The 14,370-nt window shown below is 36.1% G+C and overlaps 1 protein-coding gene across 4 annotated transcripts in view; it reads right to left on the bottom strand.

Annotated features, from left to right (window-relative positions):
• Window positions 1-14,370, bottom strand: part of LOC108360096 (glutamate receptor ionotropic, kainate 2-like) — a 167,761-nt gene that overhangs the window by 25,508 nt on the left and 127,883 nt on the right. For all 4 annotated transcript variants that reach the window (XM_017612269.1, XM_017612276.1, XM_017612261.1 and 1 more), the window contains one exon: window positions 9,065-9,253. In XM_017612269.1, the coding sequence (XP_017467758.1) occupies window positions 9,065-9,253 (189 nt within the window). The remainder of the gene's footprint in view (window positions 1-9,064; window positions 9,254-14,370) is intronic.

The raw sequence follows: 14,370 nt of genomic DNA, 5'->3' as shown, positions 1-14,370 counted from the left end.
ACTTCGCCGGGGCCCGAAACATGGTAGTATGCAGTAATAGGTTCAAGCATACAAAGATCCATCAAGCTACGTGGCTGTTTTCGGATCGAAAATCGAGAAACCAAATCGATCATGTTGTGATAGACGGAAGGCACGCTCCGAGGCCCAAACGTCGACTCGGATCATTTAGGGTACTCACAGTTCTATATTATCTACTATGTTAATCTTTTTTGGTATCTTTAAAACATTTTACCATGTGGTAACTTTCTTTGTTGTTGGTTCCTATACTAATTAGAGATAACACTTTTGGGTAAAATTGCTCGACTTTGTCTCATGTTTTTTTTTTTTTGTGTTAAACTGACATCTCTGATCAGCTAATTAATCGCGCTAAAAAGAGGAAAGTGCAGCAGAAAAACATAAGGTGGGCGCAATTCGAGCGATTTTTAAATATATATCTGACTATATTCGTTTTATTGACAATTTGAAACACATGTGTGAAGGGTTGCTCACAGTTCGAGTGTGTTATCTTGTTAAAGTTGCCACCTTTTAACTTTAAAAGTAAACTGTGAATACGCTAATTATCTTGTTGCAGCCAAGATACGCACCCGCCTCTGTGCAGCAAAATATGTGCGCCCAAATATGCAAGGAAAGCTTAACGTCGGAAAGCTGAAATCACAACAGATAGCCAGCGCTCAGAGAGCACTCTTCAACTCATTAAGTACCTCTTTCCCGCTCATTAAGTACCGCTGACGATGAAGTAGTCGGATTTCAGCGAGCCCGAAAGAACATCTGGTATGATGAGGATTGTCAGGAAGCTGCAGAGAAAAAAGATGCCGCCTACAGGGCATCTGCGGTCGGGCGCAACGCGCGCTATGTGGGACCGCTATAGGGATCTGAAGAGGGAAGCGAGACGTATTTGCCGCAACAAGAAGAGAGAGGCAGAAATACGTGAGTGCGAAGAGCTTGAAATGCTGGCCGACAGGAGGAATGCCCGAAAATTTTACCAGAGAGTTAGGCGACTTACGGAAGGTTTAAAGACCGGGGCGCACTCCTGTAAGAACAATAATGGCGACCTAGTAACTGATGTCCAGAGCGTACATAAATTATGGAAGGAACACTTTTCTGCCCTACTAAATGGCAGCACCACGGAAAGTTGTGGAGAAGACGAACCCGAGCCAGCAGTCGATGATGACGCAGTCGACGTTCCTCCGCCTGACTATGACGAGGTACGTATAGCAATAACGCGGCTGAAAAACAACAAAGCCGCTGGAGCTGACAGCCTGCCAGCTGAGCTATTCAAGTACGGCGGCGAGGAGTTGATAAGGTGCATGCATCAACTCTTGTGCAGAATATGGTCAGATGAACGCATGCCCGACGACTGGAATTTAAGTGTGCTGTGCCCAATCGACAAGAAAGGTGTCCCCGCCATTCGCGCCAACTACCGCGGGATCAGCCTTCTAAGCATAGGTTACAAGGTCTTATCGAGCGTATTGTGTGAAAGACTGAAGCCCACCGTCAATGAACTGATTGGGCCTTATCAGTGTGGCTTTAGACCTGGCAAATCCACCATAGACCAGGTATTCACAATACGCCAAATCTTGGAAAAGACCCGCGAGAAAAGGATCGACACTCACCACCTATTTGTCGACTTTAAAGCCGCTTTTGANTAAAGCCGCCTTTGACAGCACTAAAAGGAGTGTCATATACGCCGCTATGTCTGAATTTGGTATCCCCTCAAAACTCATACGGGGGACTCCTTTTCATGTGACTTCTTTAATCTGATGAACCGCTCAGGAACAATTTACTACAAGAGCGTGCAATTGCTGGCTTATGCCGATGACATCGACACCAGGGGCGAACGCAGGTAGGGGTTTTGGGGGTTCAAACCCCTCCCGAAATGCCTGCTGAAAATTTTAAGAAATTTCTCTCCTTGATTTACTTAATTACGTAAACAAAAGCAATACTGTTTTTATTTCCGTAAAAGTTTGTACGAATTTTCAACTATTCGCAAAAATCTGCAAATAAAGAACAAACCGAGGTGAATGAGCACAACCTTGGAAGCATAACCGGACTAAATATTGATGTTGATAGATAACTCATACGCCATGACATTTTAACGATATACGTTTTCGACCCCGCGCCCGCACTCCCAGACACCATGTCTGTATGTATGTTGACTTATACTTGCAACAATGCAATTTCAACATAGGCTGGAATAACTTTAAGACCATAAGAATTGGCAGGCAAATTGAATTCACCTATATATATAAATGCGAGTGTCTGTTTGCTTATTACCTTATAACTCCTGAATCGCGGCACGGAATCGCACGAAACTTTGCACACTTATTTGCTTTTTCCGCGGGAAGGTTATAGGCATAGAGAAAAATGGGCAGTGCTGGAAAATAGGGCGTGGCACCTCCTATACTTACTAAAATTTTCATATTGTATATCTCTTGAAATATTCGTGGTAGAGCATTGGAACTTGCTGTCGAGATAAATAAAGTTAATTCCATACTCATGGGAAAAAATTGGCGGTATTGGAAAAGGTGGCGTGGCACCTCCCATGGGCGTGAATTATTTAATCAGCTCTAACTTCGGAACCGTAAGTCACATGAACTTGAAATTTGGTATGCAAACATATCTATAGTAGATGCTTATCTTAAGGTATATATAAATGAGTTTGTAAAAGGAGGCGTGGCAGATAACATAGGCGTGGAATTTTTAGTCAGTCATAACTTCGGAACATAAGTCACATGAACTTGAAATGTGGTATGCAGGTATCTACGTTAGGTGCTTATAGTAAGGTATATATATAAATAAGACTGTGGAAGGGGGCGGAAAATCCCAAAGGCGTAGAATATTTTACCAGTTATAACTTCGGAACCATAAGTCACATAAACATAACATTTGGTATGCAGACATATCTATGGTAGGTGCTTATTGTAAGGTATATATAAATGAGTTTGTAAAAGGGGCGTAGCACTTATCATAGGCTTGGAATTTTTTGCCATAGCTTTGTAACCACAAGTCACATGACCCCTATAATTCCTTCTGGCGTGGGGTGAAACCCGCGGGTAAAAGCTAGTTTTCTATATACTTTAGTTAAAATTCTGTTCAAATTTCAAGTCATATGAAGTACGTTGTTCAGCAGCCAGCCCTCCTGATATCAATTTATATGCATACTAGCTTTTACCCGAGGGTTTTACCGCACGTCTTTATAAAAGTATGAAAAAATTTTTATGTAACGATGTTATATTTCATTTCTTCTCGAATTTTAATATAGCCGTGATAGCATAATAACGTAGAATAGTTGTTTAGCTGGGGTGCTATGAAATCAAAAGCAATAATATGTTTATAATAAAATTGTTTTAATAAATTATATAGATAATAGTTGAAATACCAAAGTTGTATTGTAATAACTAAATTTTAACTATCTAATTTCTTACTCTAATATTATTCCGCAGCACGTTTTTAGTACTTCAATGCATCTATTAACATAGATGCATTTTCCAATGCAATTATCATACGTTTTATTTTCGATAAAGAGTTGGTTTTATTTTAAGGCATCCTTTTTTATTGTCATTGCAAAAGCTAAGTGAACTGGAAACTGAAATTTTTTAAATTCTAAACGCATACCAGAAGGAATTAAAGGGGTCATGTGATTTGTGATTCCGAAGTTATGGCTGATAAGAACTTCCAGCCCATGTTATGTGCTACGCCCCCTTTTACAAACTCGTTTATATATACCTTACTATAAGCACCTACCATAGATATGTTTGCATACCAAATTTCAAGTTCATGTGCCACGCTCTCTTTTATATATACCTTACAATAAGCGCCTCCCGTAGACATGTCTTCGTACCAAATTGCAAATTCTTTCGACTTATGGTTCCGAAGTTTTAGCTGATTAAACATAGTTTCAAATAAGACCATACCTATAACCTTCCCGGGGTAAAAGCAAATAAGTCTGCCAAGTTTTGTGCGATTCCGTGTCGTGGCTCAAAAGTTATAAGGTAATAAACAAATAGACATTCACATTTATATATATAGATAACAAGCTAAGCTCACAAAAAATTTCAATCGATCTGAAGAATGATGGGTTTTTTGGGCATGAGCTCTCCGTCTAGATGCTCTGCTAACACCACTTTATATACATACATACTTTACATAATCCTTAAAAGTACTACATATATACTATATGCACATTTTGGTTTGCGTTTTAAGGTTTTCGAAGCTTTCGAAAGGGGAGAAGTAATTGAAATTAATTTACATATCTATCTGGGAGAAAAGGTGTATTTTCGATGTCGCTGAATCACCAGAGCAAAAAGTGCTACGTACCGAATGCATTCTGTAAAAATAACGACCTATTTTAAACTGATAAACTTCTGCCCCTCCGGCTGCCGAATTTTCACAAACAGCCGAAAATTCATCTCACGAGTGTCAAGTACGGAAAAAATGAATACGCTCCGGCGCTGGGAAACTTGGTGCAGCTGATTCCAGAGTAAGAATTCATTTCCACCACGCCTTAACTGCAGTTAATGCCTATGGGAAAAGGAAATTAAAACAGCTCTTGGTGAAAGTGGGCTATAAGTTACCCGAGTCCCACAGTTCTCAGGACGTAATGATGAGATAGAGAAAATCTTATTGGAATTTTACTAGCATGTATGAATACTAACGTTTAGGCGTAGTTTGATTAAGGCCCAAAAATGGTCGCTTCCCTAAGTTTAAAAAATCAACACCCTCATTGTTTTCAATATGCCGGTAATTTCACAACCCTCTGCGTCACGAAAATCAAGTTTTAAGTTCTCTGCGACCGAATTTATATATCCACGTCCTTGCAGGTTCCGCTTAATGATGCGTCAAATTTTGGTCACCGTAAACTAAGCGATAACGAGAATTATGAGCTCCTTGAATGTCCGTGGGCACCGGATGCTGCTTTTACATTTCCGCCTTCGAATAAACATAATTTGACATTTCAATTATCATGAGTTAAACTGTGTCAAACATATTTTTCTACATTTAAATTCAAATGCCATGCTAATATTTAAATTAATATTAGCGGTATTCATCTAAACCGATAGCTTTATCAAGCAGATATTCTTATAAATTTAAGAGCTCTGTTACATGAATGCCCCATACTCTCTTTTTGTACACACTTGCGACCGAGTTACATTGTCTTCAGGTTATCAAGATTATTCAGTGAGTTTCCATACAAATTTTGACAGTTGATTTCCAAAGTTTACACAATTATAATTTTATACGGTTTATAAGGTTTGATGTATACCCTTATTATGTTTCTTTACAGGCATTTTTTCAATGTACCTACGGAGCATAGTCCAACACCATTCCTAGACGCTCCTGATGTTTGCAATCAATCACTGTACCTAAAGGTATACCGATTCTTGCAGATAGGGCCAACTCTTCCTGTGACACTTATTTCCAGTGAACGCTCCTTCTTAAGCTTGAATCATATTTACGAAGTAAAACTGGGGAACAAAGATTATATGGTTAAGCTTTACTTAGCATCCACAGAAATATAGAAGTTGGGAATAAAGAAATACTGATTACAATATTTTCTTTTAAGTCGAAGCAGTAGAGAAATGATATTTCACATTTTTCATGCATACATATGTAATAACTCCAATTTATTGAAAAAAATATAGACATTTTGTACTACCGAAACGCATATTTGGTGCAACTGATTAAATGAAAAAAAAAAATCATAATTTTAAAACCCCTCCCGAAAAAAATTTCTGCGTTCGCCCCTGATCGACATCATCGGTAACAAAAACCGCGAAGTCTGTTCTGAGTCAAACCACGCCAACTGTGTCAATAAATTTGTGGGAATCTGTAGATAATTATAGAACAAAAATACACTTTGGACGGTTTTTCGAAATTGCACTTCTTTTTTGTTTTTTTTTTGGTATTATAAGAATATTGCAATTTTTGAGAGAAAAATTCGTAACTCGCGACCCATTTGATGAAATTCGATGAAATTTTTTTTGAGAGTTGCTGAAGCTTTTCCCTTTACAATAGAAAGATTTGCAGAAAAAAATTCGCAAAACAATTAATTCTTTGATAACAATAATTTAAACAATTGCAATTATTTAGATCTTCTAGGCCTGCGATTGCAGTGAAATTTTGGCACAATATACTTCAAAATCTTGTTTTTAAGTTCCAAAAAGAAAAAAATGGTCTTTTCAATTTTGATAGTCGCTATCGATTTTTTTCTCACCTTTAAACCTTGAGTATTATTTTTATAAGCTGTAAATAAACATTGATATTTTAAGTTATACGTTAAATAATGTACGTACTTGTATAATTATTCATTAACTAACATAAAAATGCTATCACTCACACAAGCTTATATGAAAATAGCTATTTACTCAAAGCTTAAAGGTGAGAAAAAAATCGATAGCGACTGTAAAAATTGCAAAGACCATTTTTTTTTCTTTTTGGAACTTAACAAGAGTTTAGAGCAGTGTTGCCAGAACTTTTTGGACGAACCGGCTAAAAACGGCTAAAATGTTTCAACTAAATTTCACATGTTTTATTTAAATAAATCACGAGTAAAAACTCTATTTCTTGGAGAGAAGTTACAAATTCGAGCCGGAAAAAATTTTGCCAACAAGAATTTGCAATTAGGAAAAACAAGTTCGTTAAATTTCTTTTGTTTGAAATGCAACCGTGGACACTAACTGGCAGAAAAACTTGCAAATTTACGTTCGTACAGAAATTTGCAAGTTTCTCTACATGAGAGAGAATTTGGGAGCATTTTTTTTACTATCTGATATCTTGAGTGATAATTCTAGCTAGATTTTCGACGAACAAACCTATTGTCTTCCCTTGAAGGCCTTTTCAGACTGACCGATTTTCAATACACTCAAATTGAAACCAGTACACATAAAAGACGCTGTAAAAATTTTCCTTCAATTTTAAGGCAATAAAACAACGACTTTAAGTTAACATCAACAGAGGCCATATGTTGACAAGGGATGCAGAATCACAGTTACACAAAAGAACTGGTCAGATTTTTCAGAAATCCCTTCAATTCTGATGTAAAATATGATGCCTAAAGACTGCAGATCACTCATTTAGATGACCGGTCATATGACCGGCAGATATCTCGCAGGATTCCCAGAGAGTTTTGCTTTACATAGAAATTTGTGCTCTTTTATTTTCATTTTGACTCACTTCAGTGTTGGTTCCTTTAATTCAAGTTGGCATTCGGTTTTTGGAATTTAAATAAGTTCTCAGCAAAAGAGTTTGTTTAAAAAAATACATATGTGTACCTGGTGCATGAAAATATCAATTTTTCCCTTACCTTAAACCTTTGGGAGTGGGCAAAAATGATGTTTTGTAATTTAGGCAGAATTGGATATGCGCTATCTGGGAAGACAATATCTACATGTAATATTTATTCTGTTTGTTGGCACTATATCCAAACACAAAGGCATCTTAAGTGTCTTAATAGTGAAACAATTTCTTATTTCCTAAGTTTGCGAATAAAACTTCACACTTAAAATTAAGACATTTATAACAAACATTTTATGAAGAAAATCCCTTCTTCGTTTAAAATAAAAATAAGCGAAATCGGCCCAATTTCATACAACCCTGCCTGACATGAAAATTTTCTCCACGATGAGGCTAGTAGCCATTTCTAACAGATTTTGGGTCGCTCAGTCAAAAATGGAAACATATATACATATTTGAAATTTAAGAAAACAAGGAAAATAGCAAAAACGGCTAATTTTTTCTGCAAAACGGCTAACAAATCGGCTGCCGGCTAAATCGAAATTTCTCCGGCTGTTTGCAATAGCAACCGGCTAAATCTAGCCGGAAAACGGCTAAAATGGCAACACTGGTTTAGAGTATCTTGTGCCAAAATTTCACTGCAATCGCAGGCCTAGAAGATCTAAATAATTGCAATTGTTTAAATTATTGTTATTAAAGAATTAATTGTTTCGCGAATTTTATTCTGCAAATCTCTCTATTGTAAAGGGAAAAGCTTCAGCAACTCTCAAAAAAAATTTCATCGAATTTCATCAAATGGGTCGCGAGTTACGAATTTTTCTCTAAAAAATTGCAATATTCTTATAATACCAAAAAAAAAACAAAAACGAAGTGCCATTTCGAAAAACCGTCCAAAGTGTATTTTTGTTCTATAATTATCTACAGATTCCCACAATTGTCTTCCCTTTCCATAAAATCAATGAAAATTCATTGACACAGTTGGCGTGGTTTGACTCTTCTGCCTTTTCCAAGTTGGATAGGGAAGCAAAGCGAATGGGTCTGGGGGTAAACGAGGACAAGACGAAGTATCTCCTGTCATCAAACAAACAGTCAGCACATTCGCGCCTTGGCACCCACGTCACTGTTGACAGTTACAATTTCGAGAAAGTAGAGAATTTCGTTTACTTGGGAACCAGCATTAACACCGATAATAATGTCAGCATTGAAATCCAACGCAGAATCACTCTTGCCAACAAGTGCTACTTTGGACTGAGTAGGCAATTCAGGAGTAAAGTCCTCTCTCGACGTACGAAAACCACGCTCTATAAGTCACTCATCATGCCCGTGCTGGTATATGGCGCAGAAGCATGGACAATGACAACATCCGATGAGTGTTTGAGAGAAAGATTTTGCGGAAGATTTGCGGGCCTTTACGCGTTGGCGACGGCGAATACCGCAGACGATGGAACGATGAGCTGTACGAGCTACGACATGGACATAGTGCAGCGAATTAAAATACAGCGGCTCCGCTGGCTTGGCCATGTCGTTCGAATGGACACCGACGCTCCAGCTCTGAAAGTATTCAACTCGGAACCCGCTGGTGGTAGCAGAGGAAGAGGGAGGCCCCCCCTGCGATGGAAAGATCAGGTGGAGAAGGGCTTGGCTTCACTTGGCGTTTCCAATTGGCGTCAGTTGGCACGGAAGAGAAACGACTAACGTGCTTTGCTGAACTCGGCCAAAATCGCTTAGGCGGTTACAGCGCCAAAAAATAAGAAGAAGAAGAACTAAAGACAACTTTGTTAACACATTTCTGAATATTCCACGTGTATCCGTGCCTGCTGTAATTACTAACCTATATTATCCAGACCGAGTGCATTCGCCTTTGTTTGTTTGCTGTTGCTTTTGCGTACACAGGTTTCGCCGGCATTTTTCCACCACTTGTCGTAGAGCATTTGTATATCACCCTTTTCCTGGAGTTCTAGTATGGACAAAGAAATTTTGTCACGCCATGGTGAGCCTTTTGGCGTTGCGATACCATAACCTATAAAACAAACAAAAAATCTTAGAAAATAATTAAACAAGTTTATTTCATTGTCATATATGTATATACTAAGGCATCCAATCCCGGACCATTATGTGAATCCCGGGATTTCGGGATTTTAAATTGGTAATCCCGGGATCCCGGGATATTTCTGGATATTACTACCATTAATTAGAATATGATAACAAAATAGTTTTGTAGTCCTTCTTTATTGCGAATACTATAAATAAAAATAAATTTGTGTTTTTAAGCAAAGAGATATAAAAAAAGAGATTTAAAAAGCTAATTACAAACAGAATAAACTAAAAACTATGGAATTGAAATTCATACATATTGCAGTCGCTGTCATTTTACAAAAAGTAAGATATAGGAGATCATCTTTACACTTACATATAGTATTTATACATATACATATATGTGTAGTAAGATTAGTATACCACAACGTATGTATATATAATTATATATATATATCGAGGGCTTATATTAAACACCCTCTATAAGCAAAAACTCAATTTTTCAGGAGAGCAAAAAAACTGTTCTGACGGTGTTAATAATTTTAAGTACCCACGCATGCCTTAAAAAGTCACGCTATATACTAAAGCTAGGATTTTACCTATGATTCATTTCAATTAAGTTTAAAGATCAGATAGAGGTTATTGCAATTCGAATTGTAACTATTTATACAAAAAAAAAATGTGCTGATAGCGGGTTTTGTAGAACAATGAAAATGTCAGTTCCTTAGCTGTAAATGTTATGTTAAACTAAGTTTTTAACACATAAATCATTGGTCTGCAAACTCGTTCCCTTCTATTCCGACGTGCCCAGATAACCACATAATTTTAATGGTATTTTGTCTCGAAAGAGTATCACGTGATTTCGAAATGATACGAGAACCATTAGCACTGTTAAAGAGGGCTTCGATGGCTGATTTACTGACCGTGCAGCTTCTAGCAATTATAAATTCCAAGCAGTTCGCATGAAAAGCACCGACGACAATTGTAAAACCAAGCCCTTTTGTTACCGCAAAAGAACACCCGGTATCATATCTGGAACCGTCTGTGAAAATACGCTCCCAGGTCATTTATGAATATAGAACTGGCTAAATGCCCTTGCGGTAGAGTTTTTACTTTAGTAGGCATCGATGTAGATATGATGTCCAAATCTTTGATGTAGCTTAATATACGAAATAAAGCTGATTGCTTGCTTCATCGGTTTTTTTGTTGAATTGAGGATTCGACGTGAGAGAATAAAGTCTCACTTCTGCAGTGAACAATCTTTGGGATGAGCATCTTTGTGTTGTACTTTACCCCTTGGTTATCGTTCTTCTTACTGCTGCATGGTAAGGTGTTTCTAGCAATTTAGATACTTTTTGCGCGGTGTACGTAAATTACGAGTCCAAAGTCAATTTTTCCTAATATAAAAGCCCTAATTACATTTACCAATTTAGTTATATGAACTAAAAAATACTTGGATAGTAAAAACTTTATAATATTTAGTCAAGCAAGTAAGCTTAATCTTACATTATGACAGTGCGTCAGTATAATACACGGAGAGGGTTGGATGTATACATTTGTGTTTTGTGCATATGTGAAAAAACTGAAATCTTAGCTCCTGAAGATTTGGACCAATTGTGGCAAGTCCTTAGTCTTACAAAAAATATAATGGTGCTAACTTTCTCAAAGGCTATCTATACATATAATAAAATTGTAACAGGTCGATGTCTGTACATTATAGATATTAAAGAAAAATTAATGTGGGGGGTCTTTATTAGAGCACCATAAGCCAAATCAACCATTTTTAGAATTTTTGTCTGTCTGTCTGTCTGTATGATTGTTCGCGCATCACTCGAAAACGAATGCATGGATTTGAATGCAGTTTTCACCGATGTATTGGTCTAACTTAAAATATAGGAAGAAAAAAATTAGAGAGTTGCCACCTGTTTGAAAATTGAATTGAATTGAAAGAGGCTGAAGAAGGCTTACAACCAAAAATATTTTTTTAGAGTTGCCACCTGTTTGAAAATTTACAATTAATTTAATTTATAAGATAAATTGAATATTGCAATGGGTATCAAACTGAAGGGGTTTAGGAAATTTTATTGCCGAAAATATTTTTGGGGAGGGCTGCCACCTGTTTGAAAAATTTTATTGTATTAAATCGATAAAATAAATGAAATCTATATCTACATCTATACATATAATAAAATTGTAACAGGTCGATGTCTGTACATTATAGATATTAAAGAAAAATTAATGTGGGGGGGTCTTTATTAGAGCACCAGAAGCCAAATCAACCATTTTTAGATTTTTTGTCTGTCTGTCTGTCTGTCTGTCTGTATGTTTGTTCGCGCATCACTCGAAAACGAATGCATGGATTTGAATGCAGTTTTCACCGATGTATTTCTAGAGGTCTAACTTAAAATATAGGAAGAAAAAAATTAGAGAGTTGCCACCTGTTTGAAAATTGGAGTTTAAGTAAATTGATAAGAAAAAATTAATTTTGCAATATGGGCGTCAAAAGAAAGAGGCTGAAGAAGGCTTACAGCCAAAAATATTTTTTTAGAGTTGCCACCTGTTTGAAAATTTACATTTAATTTAATTTATAAGATAAATTGAATATTGCAATATGGGTATCAAACTGAAGGGGTTTAGGAAATTTTATTGCCGAAAATATTTTTAGGGAGGGCTGCCACCTGTTTGAAAAATTTTATTGTATTAAATTGATAAAATAAATGAAATCTATATCTACATCTAGATATACATATAATAAAATTGTAACAGGTCGATGTCTGTACCTTATAGATATTAAAGAAAAATTAATATGGTGGGTTTTTATTAAAGCCACAGAAGCCAAATAAACAATTCTTAGAATTTTTCAGTGATTGTCTGTCTGTATATTTGTACGCGCATCAGTCGAAAACATGGAATTGAATGCAGTTTTCACCGATGTATCGCTAGAGATCTAACTTCCAGTATAGAAGAAAAAATTATAGAGTTGCCACCTGTGTTTAAAATTTCAATTTAGGTCAATTGATACGGTAAAGTGAATACTGCAATATGGCTGTCAAAAGAAAGAAATTTACAAAGGCTTACAGCTGAAAATATTTTTGTGGAAGGTTGCCACCTATTTGAAAACTTTAATTTAATTTAATTGATAGCATAAATTAAATACTGCAATATTGGAATAAAACTAAAGACGATAGGAAATTTTAATGCTGAAAATATCTTTAGAGGATTTGCCAACTGATTGAAAAATTGTATTCATTAAAATTTGTAAAATAAATGAAATATTGCAATACGAATATTAAACTAAAGAGGATTAGGAGGCTTACTTTTGAAAATATTCTTAAAGCGGGCTGCCACTTATTTGAAAACTTTAATTCAGTTAAATTTATAATATAAACTAAGTGTTGCCATATGGGTATCAAACGAGAGTATTTGAGAATAATAAAATTGCAACAGGCCGATATCTGTACATAATAGATGTTAAAGAAAAATTAATAGGGGGTTTATTAGATCAACAGAAGCCAAATCTAAAATTTCGGTATGTTTGTCTGTATGTTTGCAAGCGCATCACGCAAAAGCTAATGTATGGAATTAAATGCAGTTTTGCTAGNCTAAATTTTCGGTATGTTTGTCTGTATGTTTGCAAGCGCATCACGCAAAAGCTAATGTATGGAATTAAATGCAGTTTTCACCGATGAACATATTGTTAGAGCTCTAATTGAAAATATAGAATCCTTTTTTTTTTGTTTTAGTTTATCGTCGATCATTATTCCTAGGTATTTGAACGTATTAACTTTTTCCAGTGCGTCGTTGTTTATATTTAGAGTTAGCAACGCACCGTTCTCAAAATTTCGCCTTGATATAACCACAAACTTAATTTTTTTTTATTTCTGTTTGGAAGGGTTTTCGCTAAAAAAAATTTAAACTTTTCGTTGTTGCTGCCAAAAAAATTAAGAAATCTGAGACGTTACGTTTTACAATTTCATACAGTTCTCTTTACAATGCATTTCACTAAACTACTAAACGGCTGCATCGACTTGGTTCATATTTGGCAACACGTTGAAAATAAATATTCTGACCAAAAATTTACTCGGTATTTAGCTCGGGATATTCCTAAAATTCTTATACAGACTAAAACGTAAAAAACCAATACAGTTCACTTTGCTTAGCTGCACATCCTTCTTTGCACGAAAAACTTGTGCACGTAACCGAAAAAGGCACTTAAGCGAATTTTCTTTACTACTTCAATGAGGAAGGTATCCGAATCCCTATGAAACCAAATATTGGCGGAGCACTTACCATGTAGAAATTACTGCAAGCGAAATTTTTACCGAATGTTATCAAATTATCTATATAACTACATAAATTGATAGCCATTTTCGTTGTTCTGCGAGATGAGCAAAATAAATAAAAGGTTGTAAAATTAGGTAATTGTAGGGCCAGTGCAGGTAAACGTAATACTTTCATTGATAATTGATACTAGTCGCACAATTTTTAAGGCAGGTATCACCAATGTGCAGGTATGTTGAATGCATCTATCGGAGCAGTTTCCTTGTAAATGTTAAAAATAATGCTTTTGATGCGCATTTTGGGGTAGGTATCTTAAATGTGCACTTATAGGCAGCAAAGCAAAATATACTGTATATCTCTAAAACCAATTACGCTGGGGAACTGAAACTTAGCACTGATGCATATATTGCAAATGCATTGGGAAAGGGGGCGTGGCTCCTTCCTTCCATGCAAACTGAACTTCTCATATAGGTTATGTCTGGAACTGCTTACGCTAACGTCCTGAAATTCTACACAGCTACATATGTTATCAATACCGTAGTTATGGCGAAAAGTGATAATTATTGGAAAGGCTGGATCGATATACATTTACGTAAACGCGCAAATATCATTCGATTGGGAACCATTTTCTCCTAGAATTCTAAATCTCACTGAACTATGGTATTTATGTGAAAATTCTGAAGAATTTTTTTAAATGTTTCACAAAGAATGGAGCTTTGCTTTTACGAGTTTCGCTATAAACTGTCCTATCTACATACCTATTTGCATAAAATGATAGCCGTTTTCGTTGTTCGGAATAAACTCAAAAAACACTGAATAGAG

Source organism: Rhagoletis zephyria, unplaced genomic scaffold, assembly GCF_001687245.7.
Source record: "Rhagoletis zephyria isolate East Lansing unplaced genomic scaffold, Rhagoletis_zephyria_1.1 Rzeph_scaffold_00014, whole genome shotgun sequence".
Taxonomy (NCBI): Eukaryota; Metazoa; Arthropoda; class Insecta; order Diptera; family Tephritidae; genus Rhagoletis; species Rhagoletis zephyria.
Note: the sequence above shows the minus strand (reverse complement) of the source record. Positions and strands in the feature narration are given on the sequence as shown.